The sequence below is a fragment of the Colossoma macropomum genome, unplaced genomic scaffold, assembly GCF_904425465.1.
Source record: "Colossoma macropomum unplaced genomic scaffold, Colossoma_macropomum, whole genome shotgun sequence".
NCBI lineage: Eukaryota > Metazoa > Chordata > Actinopteri > Characiformes > Serrasalmidae > Colossoma > Colossoma macropomum.
In genome coordinates this window covers 34,299,722-34,327,137 of record NW_023494799.1, presented here as the reverse complement: position 1 = coordinate 34,327,137, position 27,416 = coordinate 34,299,722, and the positions used below count along the sequence as shown (strand labels likewise).

Here is a 27,416-nt window from a genome sequence, read left to right as displayed (position 1 = left end):
TACCAGAGGTTTCTATGACTACATAGAACGAGTGCAGCATTGCACAGGGCAAATCTCCTAAAGCTACAATAGCCTACTATTGAACTCGTGCTGGATAAGCTAAATCATGCTGAATAAACATCTGCTAAATACGTTACATAAACAAAGTGTAATATTATATTATTAGTTAATAATGTGCTGTAATCTGTTCAATTTGCAGTAAAAAGTAATAAACTGCAATATTTCACAACGCTCAACATAAAGTGGCTCAAGTGTCAATATCGTCATGCTAATCCTGTACCAAGGGGCCACTAGTGATTAGCACCCCTATCCAACAGTTTACCCTCATTCATGATGTGAGAGCAGGGCAGAACTGAGGCTGATGTGCGAGTGCAGTGTCCCCAGGGCGCCAGCGACCCACCGGCACACATTATGAAGTGCTTATGCCAAGCCTGCGCCAAGGACACGCAGAGGGGCCGACGCTGACCCAGAAAAGCAGGCTCTCCTCGCTGTGTGCGAGCTGATAATGCTTCAAATGAATGGAGACGGGCCACACACCTTCAGGGGGAGGCTGGAGCAGCACAACCTGCTCAGAGAGTCAAACGTGTGCGTTTGTGTTTACTTCCAAAATGTGATTTTGCACGGGGCACAGAGGCTCTCTAGAGGTGTCGAGGAGAAGTGCCCCAGAGAGGCGAGTGATCATAATTCGTTTTGCTCCGGCTTTTATCCAAACCGTAGAAAAGGTGCCGGGAACGAAATCCTAATGAGTTTGTAAATCTCCTCCACACCTCATGTGCATTCTGATCGCGGGACGTTCCTGGAAGAGGGCTTAGCTCTTACCTTCTGCCTGGGTGGCCACCCTGAGGGGCGCTGAGCTCTCTCCCGGGCCATGCTTGTTGTGGGCCACCACCCGGAAGGCGTACTTGATGTCTGGCTTGAGGTTCTGGATGGTGACCTGCATTTCTCCAGGCCGGCTGGTGTTTACCATCCTCTCCCTGCGGAGTGAGCGGGCAGAAGGAGGAATGTGATATGAGACTGTAACACAACCTTACTGCTGACTCACCACCTCTAATAAAAAGCTTGTTTCACCGCCGAGACATCTACTCAAGCACTGTCGACTTCTCATACTGCTCAAAGCCAAAGTCGGGCAAAAAATCTACAATTTCCACAATTACCCCTCACCCCAAACGTAGTCCGTCAGCCAAAACATGTTTTTGTCTGACATGTTCTTCTTCAGCTTTGCACTGGAGCTACATCGCGTTGGAATCATAAAAACTGAATACCTAAATCACCACAGACTGACCGCAAAGTCTTTGGTGATTTAGGTAGGGATAGACAGGGTAGGGCTGGAAAGCAATCTCAAATAGACTTGATTATGTGGTTTATGACACAAAGGTCAGGCCTCAAAATATTTTTATAACTAACTCAGAAACCACACAGGCAAGTCTATGATGGTGATTCAGTTACACATTTATTTAGGCATTCAGTTTGTCCTGGCAGCACACTGCACAAAGGATATATTGGCAAATGAAATCAATTTAAATCAGATTATTTGACTTTTTTTTTTAAAACTTTTTTCATTCATTTTAAAGCAATGAAGTAATCAAGTTATTTTTAAACACTTGCAGTAATTCTTCTAAGAAATCTGCAAGGATTTTTTTTTCCACACCTCCAAAGTTCAGTCTTAGAAGCTGCTTGCACTTTCTGCTTCACACAATCCCTAACACGCTGAATGAGTTTGAGATCTGGACTCTTTTTTGGTCTATTTCATTTTCTCAGTATGAGCTTCTTAACAGCTACACATCCTTTCAGACCCAAAGTTCTAAGCTGTCTTCTCACGGTGGAAAGATGAACAGATGTGAAGCAAGAGTGGAGCTTGATTTTCTCCACTCTCTCAAAGATAAATGCTTTAAGCACTGTTTAGGTGATGTTGACAGCTTGGGTGGTCCACCAGGTCTTGTTAGGAGCCCCATTTTGCTTTATAGTTTAATCATTTTTGAACTCCAGTTTTGGAAACTCCTTTTTTCTCCTTTCCTTGCCCATACTTCTTTTCCTTAGACCTTCCTCTTCCTTATTCCAGTGGATTATTTTATATCTAAAGTCCTCAGAAATATCCTGAACACGAATAACTTGTACTTTATGGCTGTTTTGTCTGAACATTAAATAAATGAAAGGCATTGTTTGACTTGTGCACAGCACTGTTCGTTAACCTCGTATCTCTAGGGCAAAATTAAAACACCTCCTCAAACAGGTCTCGGCTGATTGACTTTATTTGAAGTAGTATGTAAACTAGATTTTTTTGCCAGTCTTAAGACAGGATCACAACTCAGCATTCGTTTTCAAGCTCGTGTATCTTTCTGAAACGCTGCTGAGCTGCAGGGAGCTCAGAGGAGGCTTTACCTTTTGGCTCCTTCCAGGCTGTAGTAGACGGAGTAGGTGATGTCGTCCCCGTGCGGCTCGAGCGGCAGGCGCCAGGTCAGCTTGATGAAGCGGGTGGACACGAGCGAGGCCACCACGTCCCGGGGTGCAGAGGGTGTGGGGCCACCTCCGGAGCCTGGGGTTACACGGTCAGTAGTGGCACGGGTCAGTGTGGGAGAGGGGGAGGGGATGGCTACAGTTTGAGTGCAGGCAGCAAGGGTGAGTGAATGAGTGGAGCGAGGGAGGGAAAGTGGAGTGTGAAGAATGGAGGTGGAGTCGAAGTAATAAACAAAAAGGAGAGGAAAGGACAGCAAAAAAAAGACAAAGCAGAGAAAAAAAAAAACAGCATAACAAAAATGCATCCATGATGGGGAATAACACAAGACTATAACAATGGAATAGGGCTGCCACATTCAAATACATCAGAAATATCATGTAATCTATTGATTATTAATCTAGGAAACTTAAAAAAAAAAGGTTATATAAAATGTAACATAATAAGTGCGATAAATATAAATCCAAGCTAAGACTCAGCTGATCGTGTGCTGAATGTTGCTATAATAGATTCCACAGCTGTAGTCCTCTCATTCAAATTCAGCTTTTAAATGGTCTCTGAAGTGATGCTTAGGGCTGAACCGTTTGGAAAACATATCTAATTGCAATTTTTCAGTCTATTTAAATTGTGATTACTTTGTAAATTGAGGTCCAGGTTTGTTATTTTGGCCAAGAGGACCACATCCACTTTTTCTGGTTTACAGCTTCAACCATGCCATGCTGGACTGCCAATTAGCTGTGGTTTGGATCCCACAGCATATGGTTGTTTGGTTGCTGGACTGTTGATAATTTAGGCTAAAATTTAAAATAGCAGAGCACGCAATTTAAAAAACTGTGATTTCTACATAAAATCGATTAATCTTTCAGCACTAGTGATGCCTTCAGCACCTTCGTCAGAGTACGCTGGACAGTTCTTGCTGGAAAACTATGAATAAATCAATGAGCAGTAAACTGACAAAAGCAACAGCAAAAGAGGAAACTACAGTTTTGCTCAAAGGCCTCCACTGTAGTAAGAATCCACGAGCTGAATGAGTGTGAGAGGCCACAGTCACGGAGGAGGTGGAACCGCTAAATGCATATATACATTTGATATATCGAGATATTGGATGCAACATGCAGCCACTGTTGCTCTCCTGAAACTGTGTTCTTTCTATAAAAGTCATGTGATTTTTGTGTTTTGGGTTCATGTGAACCCTGAATTCGCATGATGAAAATAATGCTGAACTACTGAAAGTAACAAATACTATCCGGGTCAAATTCGAGCAAATCAATGTAATTAATTGCGATTGACTCCATAAAACCAAGCAATAAATTATATTAATTGTTTGACAGCCCTAATGGAAACACTGCAGGCCAAACAATGCACGTGAATCGGTGTGTCTATCAGACTCTATCAGACTCTGTTCTCTCTCATTATGGTTTTTAACCAAGTAAGTTTAACAGTGACAGCCCTACAATAGAATAATCACAAAGGTAAAAAAGACAAAAAACAGATGCAAAACGACAAAAAAACAAATAAAAAAACAACTGAGGAAGGAAATTTGGAATGCAAAGAGATCATGGAGACTGATTGACAGGAGACACTGTACTTTTTGTTCTGCACTACAGAGCTGAGCTGAGACCAGTTGTAGCCGGAGAACCTGGGGAGAGCTAGACAGCATAAAGCCATCTTAATGACTACCATCCGTCCAAGGGGCTGGCATGGCCTCCCACTATGGCTTTCACATTCTTCACACAGATATGCGAAATATTTCATGTGCAGACCTCCGGAACGATCTGCGGTCGAACGTCAGCATGCCTTACTCTTGTTTTCCACCAACGAGGTGAAACTTGAGACATCTCTAAGAAATGTGCCACCGCCATTTGTTTTAGTGAAGTAGATTTTGGAAACCATGCGATTCCAAATGCGCGCAAAATAAACTCTGTGATACACGAATGTGCCAAAAGGCCGTTCTCTGCACTATGGCTGAGAATCAACCAGCTAGAAAAGTCATCATGAATTAACTTCTAGTGGTCAGTTCTAATTGGATCACTCCAGGAAATACGGCCAGGTAGGAAACATGAAGATGTTCCATAACTGCAGGCCAACACTTGGTGGAATGCCTGAAACCGCCATGGCAACCGCCAATGCACTGAAAGCTCTCTGCGCCAGCCAAAAAAAGACTGAAAAATGATTTGTAGACATCATCGAAGGCACTGCACTCCTATCATTTCCAGAAAAGCAGGCAGGAACGCTGCTGCTAGGCATTACAATAGACATGGCGGGTCCATGACTCAGCCAGAATCAACAAAACATAAGCTTCCCGAAGAAAGAAGAAATTATGAGCTGCCCATTGAGCGTGGTTTATGTAGATTTCAGAAGGTGGGAGTTTGAAGAAAATAACACTATTCATCTACAGAGAGGAGTGTATACAGTTAGATTACTGTATTCCCATTGTAGCTGTAGAAAAGAACATCAAGATAAATGTTTATGACAAATAAAACTGTTCATATGATTCAGATAAACATGTGCGGTTTCCCAGACACTGATTAGGCCTAGTCTCAGGCTTTATTACGCTGCCAGAGCTGCCTCTCCACTTGAAAATCCCTATTCTGTCCATGGCTAGGCTCATTTTGTGTCTAGACCATAAAGCCCTATTCAGAACCCTACACATTAGGACAAAAAGACGGATGATGCCCGGCTGTAAAAAACACATTAATGGTGAGATCCATTAGCCTATAGCTTTCCTAAATGATATGACCCATTAGGCAGAGAGCAAATTAAACATTAGTTGCTGCAATTACAGGATTCTACAAAAGAGCAGCCATCAATGTTCAGCTGTTCTGCCACTGGCAGTAAAGTATCATGTGCTGCATTTATCTTCAGTATGGGTTTCTCTGTCTCTCTGTCTCCTCGTTGTCCTTGTGCTGGTGGTTTGATCTGCTAGATCTGGCTCATGCAACGTTGTGCCACACTGAGCTTTCACGAATCTGCTCCAGGAGGATCCTCATTCAAGTTGTGGGGCTTAATTTCAGATAAAGAAAGGCCAAAAGTTATCCTACACTTTCAGAAATAAAGGTACGAAACTGTCAGTGGGGCAGTGCCCCTCTTGTCACTGGGGTGGGACCCTCAGTACCTTTAGTCAGGGAACATAACTGTACCATAATCCAATGAAATCTGAAATTTCTAAGCTGTACTGACTCCACACACCCCGTCTCGTCTCCAGGCTTTTTATTTTATTGTTCTGTTTTAAAACATTCGGTTATGAAAAGGTACAAATATGAACTTTTCACCTGGAAAAACTTATTTAAGGTACACAATTTGCACCTTAAAACCACTGTTGTACCTTTGAGGGAACATTTACATTGTTTGTACCTTGATGAACGAAAAATGTTCCTGCACAGAACCTTTATTTCTAACAGTGTACATGAAGAGAAGGAAGTTATAATTTAGGCAAAGCTACAGTTTGTAGATAGATGCTCATCCAAGGGTAGTAATAAGGAGTTTGTCTCTCTATTGTTACATTAACTGCCTCTGCTCTTCTGCCGAAACATGGCTGGAAGGATGTGATTACCAGAAGAACATTAGTGAGGTACTGAATTTGGATGATTAGTTATGCATCACAAATCCCAGGAGCACTGGATGGTGCTCCATTTCTCCAGCTCCACAGCCCATTGCTGGGATGTTTTATACCCATCTAGCCTACAACTGGCCTTGGGCGTAGTGAACTTGTGCATGGCTGTTCCAGAGTTTTCCAATCTACAGGCATTGCCTTTCTATGCAGTTTATAAATGCCTGTATGCTTGTATATGCAACAGATGCACATTGAGGTTTCTGAATTCACTTAGAAGAGGTGTCTGGATACCTAGTCTTGTGGGACCAGAAGTGATCTTGAGAAATTTCAGGCTAAATGTGGGTCGGAAGGTAGTCTTTGTTAAAGTGGGAACAAACTAGGAACGTGTGAAATTTCTAAAGCAATCCAACTTATTGTCAATGCCCAAACTAAAAGTAGGGGCAATGCTGCACTCATCAACACTGTCAGACAGACAACAAGCCTGACGTTAGTTGGTGGATGTCGGTGTTAGCAGGGCTAAACATCCTCCCAAACACCTCCAAATTAAGCATGTAAATGTGAGCCATGTGCGTAGAGAACAACTTACATGTTGTTAGAATAAACTTTACCCTTTTGCAAAGGAAAAACAGCTCAGTTAGCCAATGATAGCTTTTAACTAGCTAGCTTGTGTTATTGATTGTTCTTCAGACGTTTAAAGAGCCTTAAAAGGAGGTGCAAAAGTTTAATAAGTTACCCTAGACGTGTATTGTTATTAGTATCCGGCCCTGTGAGACTAATATTGTGCTAGATCTCATCAGTAATACGTTTTTTTTTACATCCCAAGCACAAAAAGCCCAAGACTAGGCTTAATCTGTGTCTTGGAAACCACATTTTGTCATAAGCACTTATTTTGATGTTCTTTTCTACATCAACAATGAGGATACAGTAATCTAACTGTATACACTGCACTTTTCAGATGAATGGTGTATTTTCCTCAAACTCCCACACTCTGAAAACTAAAGAAACCGCACTCTGTGGGCAGCTCACAGTTTCATCTGTTTCTTTGGAAAATGAATCTAAAAGAAGATGAAATCATGTGTACACGAAAGAGAACAATGTAGAGGGGCTATAGAACAGAGCAGGAAATGCTATCTCGCTATCCCCCTTTTAAATCACTCTTATTCTCTGTCTGAACGTTAACAAGCGCACACTCCCAGCAACACATGGTGGCTAGCAGCAGAAGATTCATACTCGTTCTATTCATAGCAGAGAGCAATTGCTGGTGTCGTTTGAACAGATGGCAGCAGCGCCTTATTAATGGCAGACATTACAGCTTAGTGGAAAAGGTCACCAAACAGCGAGAAAAAGAAAACTTGAAATGGAAAAACAAAGCTTCTAGCATAAACCATTATCAGAACATTTCTAAGGACTTGTCTGAACACTTTTTCATCTAGAAATAGATGGAACTGCCAGTTATAAAATTATACAGCATTATAAAACTATAATGATTTTAGATTCAGGGCGCTAAAAGTCTTTAACACAGAGTTCAAGGCAAAAACTGTGCAAATTGACTCCAATCCCTCGTCCTCCACTTTTGGCCATGTGCTTATGACGGAACCACATTCAAACTGAAGCACAGAGCTAATGACTAATTACAGGCCTCCTGATTGATCTCAGAAGAGAGCTCCAGCATGGCTTAAAAGGCCCATTTTTGTGTTTTTCTTGTATTTCATTTTTTCCCTTACACCATTCTGTGGTTTTATTTTCCAAAAAACAACCATAATTCATTTTCACTCAGACATTTTCCAACTTCTCTACAGAAACATACAGAGCGAACTGTTACTGAAACGCTAAAAACAACAGAAAAAAAGTTTCTTTTGTTTCTGAAGTCTCAACCTCACGGAACAAAGTCCTGGGTACCCTATACCTCTGCATGTTACTGTGCTTTACATTATATAGCACTCCTGATTCATCCAATTATCAAGCACGCTGGGTCGGCTGTATTTGAGCAGGGAAAACACTACAATGTGCCGAGAATCGGATCTACGGGACTGAATGCTTTGGAAGTCTTCGCTTCCTGATAGCCGGGAACAGCACAGCGTTTAATCGTTTTCTATACATCTTCTACTCTATTAACTCTGCTACCAAACGTCTGCACTCCTTAGCGCTTTAACGTGAATGGGCAAAACCTCAGTAGCAAAACTCAGCAGGTGTTGCCATAAAAATTAAACATTTATTGAAAACTTTACTGATAACCAAAAACTTTAAAATAATAATGCCGCTGTTGTGGTCACTGTGGTGGTTCCTTGGCAATGTGGCATCATCCAATCTATTTCAATGTAACACCAGCTTATTTAACACCTTTTTTTATTCAACAATGGCAACTGTGATGCGTGAAGGACCACCATGGTCACCTTATCACCTTAGCAACTGCAGTGGTTACGTTAACAAACTGCAACAAAATCTGATTCGTCTGATTGGTCCCATGCCCAGTCAAACATGTTATTTAAAAGGGAAAAAGAATGTAAAAAAAAATCTCCAAAGCAAGCGGCTATTCAAGCCACAGGCTCTGCGCTTTCAGTGGCCAAAATCTGAAATGTTGTGTCCAGGGGCCACAACGCATAGAACATCACATTCTTGATGTAGGACGAGATGCTGGACATGGATATCAATATATGTAGAGAAAATGTAACGGATCATTAGCCCGTTTCATCTCAGTAATCATCCTCAGCTAGATTCAGGGGCGACTTGATTATATTTGACAGGGAATTACGGCCATCTCCTTAAACTTTCTAACACAAGAGGAATGATAAAATAATGATGGGCGATATTACGGTATGCTACCCTCAGAGGGGTTGAAATGACCACTTTCCCTTGATGTCTGGAAGCGCTTCTCATAATTTTCTTTTTTCTTTGTAAGTTCCATGGCCTTCGCTTGCTTCTGACGATAACATCAGGCAAGGCTGGTTCTGACAGCTTGTGACATTTGGAGAAGCTCTTGATCCTCGGACAAGGTCTAAAAGCTCAATGTAGAAGTGGCCGTGCGTTTGAAGCGAGAGGTAAGCAAATCCAATCACACCTCTCTGGGTTGGGTCTTGATGTCTGGATTTCATTAGTTTTTGCTGTTGACCTGGCAGCCGCCCGGGCGTACACCACCCTCTCTCTACCTCGACACATCTCCCACAGAGATGAAAGCTTCCAACAGAGGTCCTGAGGCATGTCACTGCATTTGACCTCCATTCAGAAGCACTTAGCATCAGAAAAACACAAGCGGCATCTGCTCAGAAACAGAACCATGACTCATAATTAAGATGAGGAAATTAAGAGCTGCTGAAAGCATATCTAGCATATTCGAAATTATGTTATGGTTACATATTAGAAAAAGTGTAGGAACGCACCTCATTCTGCTCAGAGCCTTACTCAGTTTGGAGTAGACATGCGCTCAATAAACTCAAAACTCAATAATACAATATTGTGTATATATTTACACATATATACACCGATCAGGCATAACATTATGACCACCTCCTTGTTTCTACACTCACTGTCCATTTTATCAGCTCCACTTACTACATAGGTGCACTTTGTAGTTCTACAGTTACAGACTGTAGTCCATCTGTTTCTCTGCATACTTTGTTAACCCCCTTTTACCCTGTTCTTCAGTGGTCAGGACCCCCATGGACCCTCACAGAGCAGGTACTATTTGGGTGGTGGATCATTCTCAGCACTGCAGTAACACTGACATGGTGGTGGTGTGTTAGTGTGTGTTGCGCTGGTGTGAGTGGATCAGACACAGCAGTGCTGCTGGAGTTTATAAACACTGTGTCCACTCACTGTCCACTCTATTAGACACTCCTACCTTGTCAGTCCACCTTGTAGATGTAAAGTCAGAGACGATAGCTCATCTGCTGCTGCACAGTTTGTGTTGGTCATCCTCTAGTCCTTCATGAGTGGTCACAGGACGCTGCCCACAGGACGCTGTTGGCCGGATATTTTTGGTTGGTGGACTATTCTCAGTCCAGCAGTGACACTGAGGTGTTTAAAAACTCCAGCAGCACTGCTGTGTCAGATCCACTCAGACCTCAGGGTTCTGACCACTGAAGAACAGGGTAAAAGGGGGCTAACAAAGTATGCAGAGAAACAGATGGACTACAGTCTGTAACTGTAGAACTACAAAGTGCCCTTATATGGTAAGTGAAGCTGATAAAATGGACAATGGCCCACATTTATCAAGCATCTCAATATCAAGAGCACTGATCTAAGATCAGATCTCATCAGGTCATGGAATCTGATTCAGCACAAGCTGGTTCTAGATCAGTATTAGTACTCTAAGTAGTTTGATAAATATAGCCAAAATGTCAAAATACATGGGTGGAGATCTACCAACTCACACCAAATCTGCAGGGTGAAGAAGTGTGCTGCTTGCTCTAGAAAGCCCGGTATGTCTAATCTAACATCTCCATATAACTCAAACATGGTCTGGTGCGTGTAGGTTTGGTTTTACGGTTGGAACCAAACCCCCGCAGGCTGCACCAGCGCGGCAGAGTCAGCACTGCGCTTCTCCGCTGGGATCAGACAGCACAATAAACATCATCAATATGGAAGGATGATGGATTAGCGCTCATGACACCCTCATTGAGATTAAACGCATGGAAGCCGCTCTCCTGGGTGACGGGGAATGACTCAGATATCTCGCCTCTCTGCTCCGGGAGATAAAAGAGAGCACAGCGGGGTAGTTCTGGGAAAGCTCCGGCTCCGTGGTGGGACGCGCAGCCCAGCAGGAAAGCATGGGATTATGGATCGGCACATGGGCTGGCAGGGGACATCCTCAGTGTTTTGCTGGAGAGGGAGAGAGACCCATCTGGCGTGGACTCGCACTATCCTACCCGCTCAGCCTGTGGCCATACAGGGCCGCGGGACCAATGAGCATAAGCTCCTACCCCTCCTAGCCCCTTCCCACCTGCCACTGCTAAAAATCCACTTAGCTCCCTACCCTTCCTCATCCTCTTCAGCTCCTCCATTTCACTCAGAGTGAACAAGCCAATCCCCACTTAGCCACAGGTCAATAGCCAGGGGATCTCTTTCCACTTGGACATCGATTCTTTAACCATACTTTGTTGATGTTTTCTTTCCAACCAATAGTGGGTGTGGTGTAATTTAGAAATGAGTGTGAGGTGCAAGAAGGGGTATATTTACTAACCGCAACAGATTATATGCTGATCAGTTAGTGCTGGTGTTCTTACCATGTCTGCAGGATGTAATTAGCCATTCAATCAGCAGTCCAGATTATGGAATATGCAGGCTTTATAGCTTTTGTATGTTAAGACTGATCACTTAAACGTTGAAATTTCAAAACCATATTTAATTTACAAAAGGTCAAAGGTTCAATACCCTTGGATAAGACCCCTAACTAGGTCTAAACATCTAGATTTCTGATTCAATTTATTTACGATTCTTTAACAAAATGCATAATAAAATCTCAAATTTAACCACCATTCAATAATTTTAGTGAGATTCAGAATTATTCAAATACACTGAACACATAAATTAAATGGAACTAACTATTTACTTAAAAGTAAAATAGGATTTTATTTTTCCCCCAGAAAAGAACAGAAAAGAAATTTTAGTCTAATTGAATCTGAAGGTGTTTATACACCAAGCGATGTAATTCAACGACATAAATATGTTTAGTATGTGGACATGATTTCTATGCATCCAAACTCTAAACTCTGGACACAAAATTGTGCTAAAAAGAATTCTGGGTATTATTTGCGCCATGGAAAAAAATGGACAGAACATTTAACAAAGACCTGCCTCTCAGGAAATGGACACACTGGGTTGCTTTCCATTTTGGAAAACTGGAAGGAGAACGGAGAATTTCTTCATCGCATTCAGGAGCTAAAGCTTTCCGTGCTTCTGCACACAGTGGCGCTCTCCGTAACTCAAGTGATTTGAGATGCAGCTCCATACATGACAAAGCAAAAAACAAACAGGCAAAACCTCTTCAAGTGCAAATAAGGCCCAGTCCCATTTCACCCCTCGCCTCTACCACTCAGCCCTTACACTTCCATTTTGGGCGTTCACACCTAGGGGTAGGGTGTCCCAGTTTTTGTTGAGATAGAGGGGTAGAGTGAAGTGTTAGGGCTATATGGGCCTCCAAACAGAGGTTTTTCATAGACACACTCCAAACAGAGTGATGTGAGAAAAAAAGAAAAAAACAGCAAGATGGCAGCGCGGGCGACCAGAGAAACCCACAAATGTGAGAATTTTCTACAATAAAATTACGGTAACCATTGTATTGTCTTAGTTTAATGTCGTTTCAATGTAATCTTGTCCTTTTCTTCACAGAAAATTCCTAGTAGTTGGCTGATGTCTCGGTAGCTAGCTGGCTACATTTCCCATTCCGCCTTAAATGGCGCAGCAGTTACATTCTGGCGCCTCAGGCATCAGAACTACTGCTCCATTTAAGGTGGAACAGAAAAATTCGAACAAGAAGCTGCAGATATCTGACTTCAGCTTCATATCACTGAAGAATTAGGGGTGGGCGATAATAAACAACTGTCTCACCCCCCTCTTTGGAGGCATATGATGCCCTAAATGTAACTAAAGCCCAGCAGTGAGAAGCTGAACTTTACCCTCCTCTGCTGTCACTGCAGACTGGCAGCGTCGCCTACAGAGCAGCGCTGGTAGCTGTTAATGAAGTAATGCTCTTTTTATTTGAGGGTCCCATTTCATAGGGAAGGTTTCAAGCACTACCCTTGTAACTCAGTTCCAAGGGGCAAACTGACACTCGAAAAACAAGGGGTAGGGGTTAAAATAAGAAATGGGATTGGGCCTCAGATATCCTTTGCTCCTCACTTAACAGGCCAATGTTGACAGCGGGCAGGTTACCTTCCATTACCTTCCAAGTAACATGGAGAGTTTCACTACTTGACCGCCTCATTCAGAAGCTGAAACACTGAGTTCTTCCACATATAACTCAGATGTTTGTGGGCCAGTTTGAGCTCCTTTTGAAGATTCAAATTCTTTTGGTAGATACCTACACAAACATCAGTGCACGACACCCACATGTTCGCAGCCACACAAGTATAATATGGCTGGAAAACAGTGTTCAGCACTAATAAAACTGTCTTAGAGCCACTGCCAGGAAAGGATCTTCACAATGACTCAGTTTATTTCCACCAGCTTTAGCTCCACTTTTGCTTTGGTTTAACCAAATATTATTTTGTTTTTCTCCGAATCCTTCAAATCCCACAGTAACGTCCTTTTGTTCGAATGCTATGCTAATATTACATGCTTGACTGGATGCGGGTGCATTTCCAGCTGCTTGCTGTCTGCCTGTGTTATGAACTTTCACGCAGAAAAACTGTACAAACACATGCTGGACTGCAGTTTCAATAAAGAAAGCCAGGCGGTTCTAAACCAGGAGGACAAAAGGAAAGATTGTTATACTATAAAAACATCCTCCTCTGTGACCACAGAAAAAAATCAGAACTCTCCTTCTGGGGCTCATGTGCTTGACCTGAATGAGGCCAGTGCAAGCTGGAAGGAACAGGAATCAGAGGCCTGTTCTGACTGCTCGGTTCATAGCACAGCAGGCCAGTGTGTGGTCAGCGGTGCAGACGCACGAAGGGCAGTGCTCTGTGAGGCATTCTCTGTGGCAGCAGTCAGCTGGACAGCTGCCACCTTTAACTCTTACATTTAGATTTTTTCAAGTAAGTAACGAAATACAAAAAAACATTGTTTTATATATAAAAATATATCATATTTTGACAGTTGTACACCGTCATAGCAATTTATAGATCATTTTGTTTTAGATGTAGTATCACTAAAGACCCAAGAGACACTGCTGTTCATACTGTTTTCAATAAAATAAAACCAATTTAGCTGCGGTCAAAAGGTACAACAGGTTTCAAATGAACATAAGAAAGCTCGTAGGAAGCTAATGAATGAAATCATTATTTCGGTATTAGTTATGTCCCATCACGGGAGGCTAACGATTCAGTTAAATACTGCTGTTATGCTTTAACACGACTGTAAATCACGCCAGTTTTGATTGTATTTGTGAGTCTGTCAACCCAGGAGAAAAAATCTCATACAAAAGATCATCAGTGTCCAGTGTTGTACCGGTTAGCTGCAGGTCCAGCCCATACGTTTGGGACTTTCAGCACTTCTCTGATTCATGAAACTTCCGTATGACGTAGAAACGAAGATTTGAGCGTAAATGATGAATCAGCTTCAGATCAGAAAATTAAGCACCACCTACCAGCACCTCATTTACATGACGCACATACTACTTCACACAGATGTTTGGGTAGGGAGCGAATAAAACGACAGCACCTGGGGGCTCGCGAGGTAATGGTTCTGCTTACAGGCGGAGTTTGAGGTCAAGCAAGGAGTGCAGAGCTCCCCCTACTGACCAAACTTTATGGTGTTAAAATTACAACAACTGGAAGGAAGAAAATGTGAAACGTTTTAGTTTTTGTAAGACAGTAGAATGATGTCAATGTGTAGTGCCACTGTATTGTTGCAGTGTGTTAGTGTTAGTACTACAACACTACAGCACAGTGTAATATGTCTTTAAATGGATCATGGAATAGTTGCAGCATTTGTTTATACCAGTGTGCACATAAAATAAGTACATCCACTATTATACTGAATTATCATGTGCTCAAATGTTTAGTATTATTGTTATTATCTATTTTTATTCTTATTTTTTGTGTTACAGATGATGGTGATAATAGTTCTTGTTAGTTAACCACAAATCAAACTTTTTGTTTTAGGTTGCTGAACTATTATGCTCAAATCTGCACACCTTCCTATCGGATGCAGGTTTGATCATACAGACACACCAAAGATGAAACTGATGAATAACAAACTTGTCAGTGAAATCAGTGAGGGCGTATTTTACAGTCAGATTTGACCGTACGCAACTTTGATCACATATCTTCAGAAAAATGAAATCGACTAAATTAACCAGTATCTTTGAAAAACTGCACTGAAGAATATTATTACTGTAAATAAAATTCTAACTTGACACACTACAAAAACGTGAACAAGCAACATGGAGTGAACAAACCGGACGGCATTCTCCTAAAGTGACATGCGGTTCTTTGTTAGTAGTGTTGTTTTATCAGTGATGGTTCAGCTGATGGCAGCCCTGCCCAGGAGTCATTATGGCAACTCTGGCAAATTTTCCACAGGATATATTGGCAGGAAGCACTGTGTCACATTTGGTATTGCCTAAAGTCAATGTGAATCAGTGTGAAAAGGGGGTGATCCAAAACGAACACAGAGTCAGACTCTGACAGTCAACAGAATCCATCTGTCTTGAGAAAGAGCCAAAGAGCCAAATTATGAAGTAATATAGTATTTTGATTGTGGATTTTCTGTAGTTTCTGAAACAGTATTTGTTGAAAGCTTGATTTATTTAGGCCTTTTTTTTTTTTAAATGTAGACAAGACCAAGCACCGGACAGCAGGTTAGCCTTTTAGCATCCACACTGTTACTGCTTTTCTTATACTTTCATAGCAAAAGCAAGAGAAAAAGACTTAGTCAGGTTGCTGTTAGAATAAACTTGTAACGTGTACAAGTTTAACTAATGTGTGTGAGCAAGAGATGGACTGTGTGTGTGTCGCTCCATCATTAGCTGACCCCCCTCACAGTGATGAGAGGAAAGGACGCCAACAAACAGGTACACACAGCCGGAAGTGGAGGTGAAGACGGGTGTTCTCAAACAATGACGGGTCAAGGTGGCGGAAGGGGAGGGAAAACATGCTGAGATAATATTGCTTAGTATAATTTTTAACACATTAATTAATAACACAGGAACACAATCAAACGTCAGACGACATCTAGAGGCGCCAAAAGCCACTACACTTTAATCAAAGATTACAGAGAAACAAAAAAATTGTCTTTTGAATGTTATGACACAATAAATTGTGCTAACAAGGTAAATAAGATCCATTTTGACTTCAGAGTGACTTTAAAGTACCTAATAACTCAACTGAACTTTGTCACCCATCCAACATAAAAAAAATACCAATGTTTTCTTGGCAATTTTTGAACAACAAAATATGTTTTTCAAATGCATTTCTCTGCATGATGCTAACTGTGCTACTGTTATAACACCAGAGCTAAAACCTTAAGTCTACTACTCTATGTTAATTTTAGCCAAAGTCAGAACTGTTGTTCCCAAAAAACTTGAAATATTGAATAAAACATCTAAAAAATACTTTTTGGTGTCCAGTTTATAAAATGTAAACAAACATAATACAAAGAAAATAAAATAACCAATTTCATTAAGACAGGTGACTCCAAACTTAACGTTTTTCTAAGAACTTCAGGGTAAAGAAAACAGAACGCTGTCAGACATGTCCAGCAGGCAAGGTGGCACCTTGTGCTGACGGCCAAGCACACTCACGAAACGCCTCACTGACCTCCTCCTCTCCACCAGCTCAGATCACACAGCATTACTGTGAGCATTCTTCAAATGCTGTTGACATGGTGACCTCCACAAAACACGTCCTCTACAAAAGCTCAACAACAACTATACTTAAGTCCATGGGGGGTTCAGGATGCTTGAGCGTCGGCCCATGCTGTTGGTCCTTGAGCAGCTATTGCAGGTTAGCAAAGAAAGGGCCTGCTCCATCATCAGTGGCCATTTTATCAGGGCCCAACTTAAGCTCCTTACACTGTGTTTGTAGCCTCGGGCTCAGAGCTTGCCTGGAGTGTCCAGCAAAGTGATGGGCAGCCCCACAGTATGAGACAGTCACAAAGGCTTGTGGAGGGTAAGAACACCATAGAACAGCTCGCAGTGCTGTGCAAAAATCTCCGAATTTGATTTAAAGCTACTAATCTCGGCAGATGCTACACATTACACTAAATACAAATGCGAATATTAATATAATGTGATTAATGTGTGTCAGCATTGTAGCTTAACCAGCTTCACCTCAAGGAAGTGTCTGTATTTCAGTGGCACAATATTACATTTTCTTGATTCTTCTTCTTTAAAAGCTACTAAGCCTTAAAATGAGCTATTTTTGGAGTGGATTCATTATGTTTTTACCTCTGATAACTGCTCCTGCTGATTTTAGCTCAATATCAACACCTTGTATCGGACTGATGCCATCTGTAGCAGTTACCATCCAACACCTGGTTAGTCAGTCCATCACTAAAGTGGAATTCTGTTTTTTAATTCTGCATAATTTAATGGATGAGTGGTCTGAAGTGAAGTGATTCACTGTAGAAAAACAGTCCAACTCAAATTTCTACACAGCTACGGAACATCGGTCGCAATGTTTACAACACACATTTAGCCATTTACCTTCCAAAACGACCACCGAACTTCTGTGTCTATAAGATTGAGTTTATATAATAAACAGTAAAATAGGAGGTAAATTTAAAAACTGAGTTTTCCTTACGTACTATTCCCATTATACCCCACAGGTGCCTCCCTACCGTACGTTTAAGACCAAAACCTTATTGTAAATTGTTAAACAATGATGAGGCACCTGGCAGCAGCTTCATAACCCATTTGGCGTAATAACTAAATGTGATTTAGCTTTCAAAGGTATTAAACTCTGACATCTGGTTCCTATCACCACCACTGAGAGTCGAGTTCCTCTAGAATGAAGCATTTCATATCAAACCACTCTGAAAGTACATCTTAATGATTCAATCATATGGAAGAATCTTCATTAAGATGAATCAGGTGTGGAACAAAGCCATGCAGTGGCAGAAGCTGCATCAAGAGTGTTCTTTAAACCAGGTTGCAAGATATTAACTTTTTTGAAATCAATTAAATCCTATTTTAAATGTTTAGATGTATTAATATTTAGTTCCATGCATTTTAACAAACAGAAACACATTTAGTGTTAATATAGTTTTAAACAATCTTCTCAAGTGTCCTAGAAGTGACTTCTACACAGTACTGCGTGAGAGAGCACGATCTGATCATCCCATTATTGCCCCATTTTTGCTGGGTCAGCTGGCAGTATTATGCTTTATTCAACAGTAGCACTTCCATTAGACTGTACAATCTTAAAAACAAATGAACCATGTTAGGCCCCAGTTATTACACAGTAAGCCTTCAAAGCAGCAAGTGACTGCGGGAAATCGCTTTAGGGGTCTTTTTTATCATTATAAACAACAACTATTCCATTACTTGCATTTGCTACTCATGCCTAGTAGGCCCAAGTGTCACATGAAAAGTGCCCTGGAGGAGGCATTCTCTCTGCTTAATAACCGCGCAGCGGTGGAGCAGACAAAAAATACACCATAAATAAATAAGGAGGAAAATAAGCTTGAGAACCGGTGCAATCAACCTGGCTGGACCCAGCCATCCCCAGCCTCACCTTTAGATCCAACACCCTGACAGCCAACGCTGCTGGACACCAACACTGTTCATCCATCATTCAACTCCATTCAGATCCAAACACTACGACTAGGGCGCCTGATATAGTGGATGATATATGATCACTGATGAACGAGAATATTTAGTTGTTGATACTGACCTAAAATTACATTTGATAAATACAGTCCAGTACAACAACTTGGTGTCTAATTGGATGGAAATCACTCAGTGAAGTTTAAAGCACTGAGGATAACACCACTGATCCACATACAGAAGATGTATGAGGTAAAGGTGTGACTCCTGGCCCAGGCAGGAGGAGTCCTTGGATAAGTTCTTGGTCGGCAGCTTTGCCGTTTGTTTGCATACGCACAACTAAGAGCAAATGAAGCATCTAAGATGGTAGAAGTGTACAAACCTATTCATACCATTAACTGCAAAGAAAATGGTTTGTCTGGGGGGCAGTTTCTGTCAAAGATGATGTCAACACGTTGACAATCAGGGTCGCTGCAGAGTTGAAAGTATTAGTGTCACCGTTTGTCAATTTATTGGACTCAACTCGCTTGGAGGAGAACACTAACAGCCAATTCTGTTATGGCAGCTAAGAGGCGCCTGCAGAGGGAGGTCAATTATGCTCTCATGGACTCCCAGCCAATGGATGGCTGTGGCATCGCCAGGGATCAAGCTTGTAAGCTCCCAAAGACAGCCAATGCTTAGAAGGTAGTATCACTCAGGAATGCAGGTTTTAGAGCCAAAGCACACCTGATTTCTTTATATCTCTGTTGCCGGAAGAAAACTTCGTATCTCCAAAATGGTAATTTTACTGGAGAAAGACAAAACCTACTTTACTTTTAATGTAAGTCAATGGAACCAGAATTTCTTCCCAGTCATTTTGGGTCATTTCTTTTGGTCAGTTCATCATGAAATTTATAGACAATGTAAAAATCAACAAGTATTTTCAAATTATGTCAAAAACTGAAAAAACTACAAAAATGGAGATACAAGGTTTTCTTCTGACCGCAGCGATGTACGATGTACGATAATGGTGTCTATCAACATTTTGGAAAAATGTTTGATTGCCCAACTCTACAGACCAATCTGCTGAAACAAGCTGCTACGAGTCAGAGGTTTAGTGCGTTTTTTCCTCCACAGAGCAACACAGCTTTGCGCTCTGCTCACCCCTGTGGAACATTCCTCACACTCCACCACCTGCACCCAGTCACCTGCAGATTAAACCTGAGAAAAAAGCTCTATGTGAGGATCAATCAGATGGAGCTAAACGCTTTGTAGGATGCTGGTGCGATACACGCCTCCAAGAATTGAAAGGGAAAAAAAAGAGGATAAGAGGAAATAAACTTAAGAAAAAAAACAGAAAAATCATCTGGAGGCTGTGAGGAGTCTCTGAAATAAAAGCCGAGAGAATAAAAACAAGCATTCAAATGCAAATAGGAGATGATTTGAATTAATGTGAGGCAAATAAACAAGCTCAAACAAAGGGAGAAAAGAGTCGAACTGTCGACGTACGGTCCCATACCAATCCTTATCAGTATTCTTCTCATCATGACACAGCTTTTATTCGGAGAACAGAGTCCCAAATTTCCTTCGCAACCAAAGAAAAATGAAATCCTCCAAAGAGAGCAGTTGAAATGTATTCTTTGACCAAATGCACAAGGACAATGAGCAAATAGAAAAATAGAAACTGTGATAAAGTGTCACCTTGTAAGAAAAAGGCCCGGATTCAGACAGTAAAAGGACAGACACATGAACGAATGTGGAGTTCCTAAACCACATTTCTATTCACTGCCATAACTAGCTTTTTTTTCCTCTCCTCATCCAGAAACATGACTATGCCTCTGTTCTTTGAAGATCAGGGGGAAATCAACATAACAACCGCTGGCAATGGCAGAGTGGAGCTTTAGGTAATAACAGCCTGTCAGAGCATGAGAGGAAAACAAAACAACCCGCAAAACACCTTGATGGCTCCAGTTACGGGAGGAAAAACAGTGCAACCAGTGTCGCATTTTAGTAATAGAAAAGTCAAACGAAGCACAAACTGCACAGAAAACTATCCCCAATATTTTCTATATAATAAACAAGCATGCTTACAAGGATAATTTCCCTTTTTTTCAGTCTAGACCTTATTAAAATGGCAGTTTCTGATTATTTACGACTGTGCTGTAGTAGCAGTGTCCAAGATTTAGTACTGGCTTAAGTCAATGTGAATTGGAAATTGGAAATAATGAATTTTCCTTCCATACTGGGACATATTTCCAAGTGAAACACAACATCTGTGAGGGTCTCTGAGTATTTTCATTCAGTGACTGGTGAGGAAGGTGGAAGTGCGAGGTGAAACAAGATGTTCCTGGTTAATATTTCCCACACCCGCTGGTGCATGGCGACGTAATCAAAAATCAAAGACGTTTTAAAGGCAGGCAAAAATCTATACACTTCGATAAAAGACTACAAAAAAAACAGGATTTTGTTGTTTAAATGATAAGATGAATCTTAGTATGTTTAATATGATCAGGAATAACCATAAAAACATGAACTACTCAGGTCAAAAATGTTCTTTTTGATTTGTAGCACCTCACTGGGCTTAAATACAGTCCAATGAGGCAATCAGTTAAAACCTTACAAAGCCTCTTAAATCTCCTCATGTAAACCATGAAACTCACAGTATAGTCAAGCATTTGCAGAGACGTTCTACCAAGAAATCATGTAAATCACACATTTATTGCTCTGTTTTTGTGTTTATGCAAATTTGCACACTGTAGCTTTGACTGTATTTCTTACATGCAGCATGTGAGTCTATTTTACACTGACTTTATAGCTGCTATCAGTATAACATTAGGTTGAAAATCATTAGCAAATAACTAACCAAAGTTTCTCAGCCTCATGTTAGATTGTGCTGCACAATTGTAAATAAATAAAATATCTGAATGGTCTTTTGTGGCCATTAGATGAGTCAAAAACAAACAACTTCAAGAAAGTGGTCACTGCACACTCAGTGAACAGGTATGCATCCAACCCTCTGACTACCAACCACAGCATCAGTCTTTCAGGAGACGTTTACAAAAGCTGAGCGAAGCGCCAGGTTTCATTATGTCGCATTATGTTTGTCTTTCTCTAAAGCAGCACAGACAAACTGCTAATTTTCCAATTCCTACTATCCCCTAAATTGGGTGGGTGCGTAACTGCTTTCCCAAGGCCCATATTCCCAGAGCCCTATGTTCCCAGGGTTCTTAGTTCCCAGGGCCCAATGTTCCCAGGGCCGCAGGGCCCAATGTTCCCATTGCCCCAGGGCCCGATGTTCCCAGTGCCCCATGGGCTTGTTTCCCTATAGTTTTACATTATCAAGGTTGTATTTTACGAGGGTCTATTTTCATAGGGCCTTATTTTAACCAGAGCACTATTTTACCAGGCCTCTATATTCCCAGAGTGCTACATTACTGGGGCCCTATACTTTCAGTGTCCTTCATTACCAGGATCCTAAGTTGCCGGGGCCCTATACTACACACTCTCAAATAAAAAGGTATGAAACTGTCACTGGGGCAGTTCCCCTTGTCACTGGGATGGTACCCTGAAGGGCACATCTCAGCACCTTTAGTCAGGGAACATAACCGTACCATCATCTACTGAAATTACATTTTCTAAGTTGTACTGACTCCACACACCCCGTCTCGTCTCCAGGCACAACCCAATGTTCCAATGCTCCAATGTTCCTAGGGTCACCAGAAACCTACCCGGGCCCTATGTCACTAGAGCTTGATGTCACCATAACATACAAGAAGAAATATTACTACACTGAGAGTTTCCCCATTATGGACAAGAATTTTAATCAGGATTTTTGAAAGCTTAAAGCCTAGCCCACTGGACGGTGTTTACATGAGAACCCAGAAGACTGAGTTAACTTGCCAGTGCTAAAGCAATGAATGCAGCCATGCACAATTATAATTGATGGCAAAAAGTCATCTAATAAAGTCTATTTAAAAAAGCATGGAATCTGTCCTTCAATAAGCAAGCACGCTCTGCAGTCTACCATCCAGATGGAAGCAAGGCCCAGGGCTTAAACACATGCCTACACCACACCTCACTAGCAGCGCTAACAGCAACAAGCTGTGCAGCACAGGCAGATTGGAATACTTATAGGCAATTCAGGGTAAAGGGGGCATACTGGGGACAGGACAGCCCCTCAGAGAATATCCAGACATTACAAAAAGCAACATCCAACATCTCTATCTCCTATGCACCTGCATGCACTTTCTTAAATAAGCAACTATTTCCACATTTCTTGAGAAGGAGTCAACATCACGAGAAGAAACAGATTGGCTCTTCACATCCACTACGTACAAAGCTGATGACAGATGTGAGCACATCAGGAGTGGACTTTTCTGGATAACAGCAGACTTTTTTCACATTTTTAAGGGGAAATTTCAAAGATCTGCTGTTGCCTCTCCCTGTTCACTCAAAGGGCTCATTTCATAGACTTTTCTTGTATTTTATGTTTTCTTCTCTGTGGTCCGCTTACGACATTTATGTGGGTGCTAAAGTAAAACGCACCAAAACGAGTCATTTATTTTACATGATCATTTTCCAACTGTTTAGCCCTGAGAATTACAGAGGCTTTATCTTCACTTTTCACCTCTTAAAGAATAATACACAGGACTATGCAAAAGGCTGAGGCTCCCCTTTTTTAAATTCCAGTCAAAATGGTCATTAGGTATTAGTTTTCCAGGAGATAACATATAAGGTAATCCACCTACATAAGAAAGAGGAAAGTCAAAAGAAAATGAGTGAAAAAGCAGAAGTTTCCAAAACTGAAGTTCAAGAAATTAATGAAAGATACAGAGAAAATAGGGCGCCTAACATCCGTGCAAGTCCTGGTAGACCACTAAAACAGCCCCCTCAGATAAACAGTGCTTAAAGTTTTCCTCTTTGAGAGAGAGGAGAAAATCAAGCTGCTTCAGATCAGAAAAAAATCCACAGGTGTTTCTGTCCATCCTTCCACTGTGAGAAGACAACCCAGTGCTGTGGGTCTGAAAGGATGTGTAGCTGACAAGAAGAACCTCACTGAGAAAAGGAAATTAAGAAAAAAAAAGAAGAAAAATAAAAAAAATGTAAAAATTATTTTCAAAATATTCTCAGAATAGTGAACTGACCATCCCAGAGTCCAGACCTCAACATCACCGAATGTGTTTGGGATCGCTTGAGAAGCAGAAAATGCAACCAGCTGCTAAGACTGAACTGTAGAGGTGTGGAAAAACATCCCTGCAGATTTCTTTGAAAAACTAAACACAAGTCTACTGAAAAGAATGGGGGTTGTAATACAGGTAAAACGTGGACACACTAAATGTCCAACTTTCCCATAGGCTGAAAAACGAATAACATGACCGCTTTGACTGGAAATTGCATAAATGAATATAAAGGCTGTCCCTGAGTTTTGCACAGTATTGTGTGCAGATGACCTCTGTTCTGAAACAGCCATTATAACCTATATGTCAATAGCAAGGCTAACATGCTGTAGGCTGAATAGAAATACATGTGTGTCGGTTTTTGTGACATGACAATAAACAAAAAATTCAAAACGGGCTGTTTTTGCAGCTTAGGTTTCTTCTGGACCGTATGGGACGGAAAAACGCTAACAATGTTCACATAACAAATCAGTTAAAACAAACGAAAAGTTGGTTTTCCATGAAATGAGCCCCTTTAACAAAATGCAGCAAAGCAATCAAAATCAAACACAGGCAACACACAGGTGGCTCTACGTATGGACCCCATTTCAGCATCGGCCCTTCATTAAGTAAACGCTGCATTGCTGCTAGTTTTAACTTGGCTGCTCTCCAGTCACGTTGATTACGGTTTCATGAAGCAGTTGGGCATGTGTCCTTTCACATCTGTGTATAACTAGCAGATTGTACGAGGCTGTGGAATGCGTTGTCTCTGAGCAGAAGGCTCTGAGCATGGCTGGCCTTTTTATTTTCCCCTCCCGCTTTTCCCTCTAGGACCTGAATGAGGTGGTATTTAGAATCACACAAATCTGCCGTGGCCCAGCGACACTTAGCAGCTTCTTCCTCTCCTGCCCATAGAAGAACATAAAACAGTCGCTGGCCGCACAGTGCTGTTTGTGCAGGAATCAATCTTACACTATAACCCAGAGTGGATTTCTAAGAAGGAGGCTAAATATTGCTTTATGATCCATTTACAAGACCCGACTGCAGTCGCCACCGAAGCGCAAACTCACAAAGGGAATATTACTGCAAACTGGAGCTTATTCGTCTATTTCCGTCGCAACAAAACTGCTCAAACGAGGCAGCTTTCTAGAGCAGCGTGAGTCACCAAGTGCCAGCGCAAAAACAGAAAGGGCCTCCCGGATGGGACTGAACACACAGCAGAAGTGTATACGTCTAAATAAGGCGCAAGCTGGAACAAGCACTGTAGGGGCCCAGTGCCAGAAACTGGTTTCGGGTGGCTCTCTGCACTGCCCTCTCTGTTCTCCAGTGTTGATAGTGGCATATAGAGCCGTTAACTCATAAGACACCACACAGGACCACACTGGAAGGTAAGAATGGGTCAAGAATGGGGGTTTCCATATAATTAGAAATGATATTGATAAATGTTTAAAAGTATTCTAGGAACTGGGGGCTCCTGAGTGGCGTTACCATCTAAGTGTTGACCCTATCATCAGGAGTTTGCGAGTTTGATCCCTGGTGATGGTACAGCCACCTGTAGCCGGGAGTCCAAGAGAGCACAACTGGCCTCGCTCTCTCTGGGTGGGTAGGATGGCCCCCCTCCCCCACCCCCATCACCAAACGCGATGCTAGTCAGCACAGGCGTCTGTTAGCTGATGTAACAGATCTGGTGTTTGGCTGTCCAATGGCGTTGTGTGAGCGGCAGTTCGAAAAAGATGCGGTAACTGGCTTCACAGGTCTCAGAGGAAGCCTGTGCTAGCCTTCGCCCTCTTAGCGTTGGTAGTGTCGTGTGACTGGGGGAGTCCTATCTAGTGGGTGGAACTAGAGATGACAAACTGGGGGAAAATAAAAAAAGGCTTTCTGCATACAGCTGTATGTAATACCACCCACGTAGTAGGCTAGGTTCATTCCCCCACCTGGGCTGGCACACCACGCTAAACCAGTAAGAGTCCCGGCGAAAGACTCCCAACACTACATTCACCTACATCTGTGACGTAATTAAATCATCTCATACACGCATTAAAATAAATGTAATACAGAAACCAATTTTCAAAACAGAGCTATACTCAGCTACATTCAAATACCAGATTAAGGACACGAATACTAAAAGCTGACGGTTATTCTCCTTTTACCATCTTTTCACAGTAGCCATAAAACGCTATTTCAGCCTGTTTTGGTCCCTTACTTCAGCCCTGAATTTTAATATTGTTAACATTATCCGTGTCAACCTATGTCATCAGCTGTCTGTATTTAATATGTATATGACTCATATGTATGACTGTGCGAGAAATGGCTAGATTTTCACTGCCTTGTATGGGGTCAAAAGGCAATTTGGGGGGAGTATATAGAGTACACCAGTAACCAAGCCAACAGACACGTATCACACTCAGACAGATCACTCTACCGAAATTAGTTCAAAGTCAGAGTTGAAAACCCATTTCAAACTTCTAACTGACTCAGACTTGACACTAAAATCCTTTTGCTGTGACTGATCTTATGCTTAATTATGTTTATTTTTTATTAAAATAAATAATTAAAAACTTAATTTTGCCACTAACAAAACGATCACGTCACCACTGCAACTTTAACAAATGTTTCCGTAGTGACAATTTCAGCAAATTTTGAGCCAGTACATGACCAGCAAACACAGCTTTGAACAGCTGAGCACACATAAAATCATGATATTTTCATTTAAATAAAAAAAAAGTTTCCTAACTGCAGAAAATGTGTGTTTCAGTAGTGACACACTGATTTTGAGACTTCGGGTCACATTTACTTCAAAGCAATGGGATCTAACTGCTCACCATGTGGCTAAGAGGTGCAGTGATGCAGTCTCACTCGCTGCTCTTAAATGCAGGGGTGTGGCTAAAATAACACTCCGCCTATGGACTAGAACACTCAGTCAGTAGTGACATGAAAACAAGGAACAGCAAGTTTTTTAATAAACTCATGATCAATTTAAATCTTTCAACTTCACTTTAATATAAATCTAAAAGATGTCTTAAAAAACAACACTGGAAAAAAAATACTTTCACAAGTTGAGATTTAGGGGTTAGGGTTTGGGACAGACACCCCCCAATAGAAACTAACCCTATAAATGATGATTTTGTGTTTGTCTAGCTGATCACTGTCTCAATTAAAGAGCTGGTATTAAATAGATCATAATGTTATACCTGTAAATATCTAAGCTCTGAATACTTTTTCATTTTTTAGGGTTTTTTTCACTGTTGAACCGCAGCGTGAACTAATTTGGTAGAACGGCCCACATACGCATGCACACTGACAGGTGGCACTGACAGAAAGGGAGCAGCGACAAACGGCACAATGCACCTCGATTATACCAATACTGGATTAACCTCAGGACTTTCCGCTGGTGCCAAAAGATTCATTTCACTAATCCAAAGACCCAAAGTCCCAGATGCGAAGGAGACATTCAGATTAATACTCTGTCCTATTAGCATACGATCTCTGGCCTTTCAGCTGCCGCAGCCTGGAGAGTAATACTCAGCACTGCACTAAGTAGCTTAAAGCTCAAATACAGTGGAGGCAACTGACATGATACAATGCTGTCATATGACAGCCGGAGTCAAGAGAACCTAATGACAGACTGGGTGACTATATCAAAGTGTGAACAAGTCTGCGTGTGAAGTCTACAGGAATTAAATGATAAAACTTCTGAAATGTTCCTTAATTAGTGAGACTTTGAAACGCCCGCAAAAATATACATATTAAAAAAAGATTCACTTATTATTTCTTGCAGCGTGTAGCTAAAACCTTATCACAACTCAGTGAAATATATAAAATAATACCAACTCAGCTGTATTTTCTTATCTCTAACCATTATTCAATTCACTTAAGAAATTTAATGTATGAATGCTAATATAAGGGAGC

General features: G+C 41.5%; 1 protein-coding gene across 6 annotated transcripts in view; it reads right to left on the bottom strand.

The window, feature by feature from the left end:
- neo1a (neogenin 1a) overlaps positions 1-27,416 on the bottom strand; it is a 234,938-nt gene that overhangs the window by 40,779 nt on the left and 166,743 nt on the right. For 4 of the 6 annotated variants that reach the window (XM_036587065.1, XM_036587061.1, XM_036587062.1 and 1 more), the window contains exons 8-9: positions 2,380-2,590; positions 820-974 (exon numbers count right to left, since the gene is read on the bottom strand). In XM_036587065.1, coding sequence (XP_036442958.1) covers positions 820-974; positions 2,380-2,590 — 366 coding nt within the window. The remainder of the gene's footprint in view (positions 1-819; positions 975-2,379; positions 2,591-27,416) is intronic. The other 2 variants (XM_036587064.1, XM_036587066.1) reach the window with 1 other exon arrangement.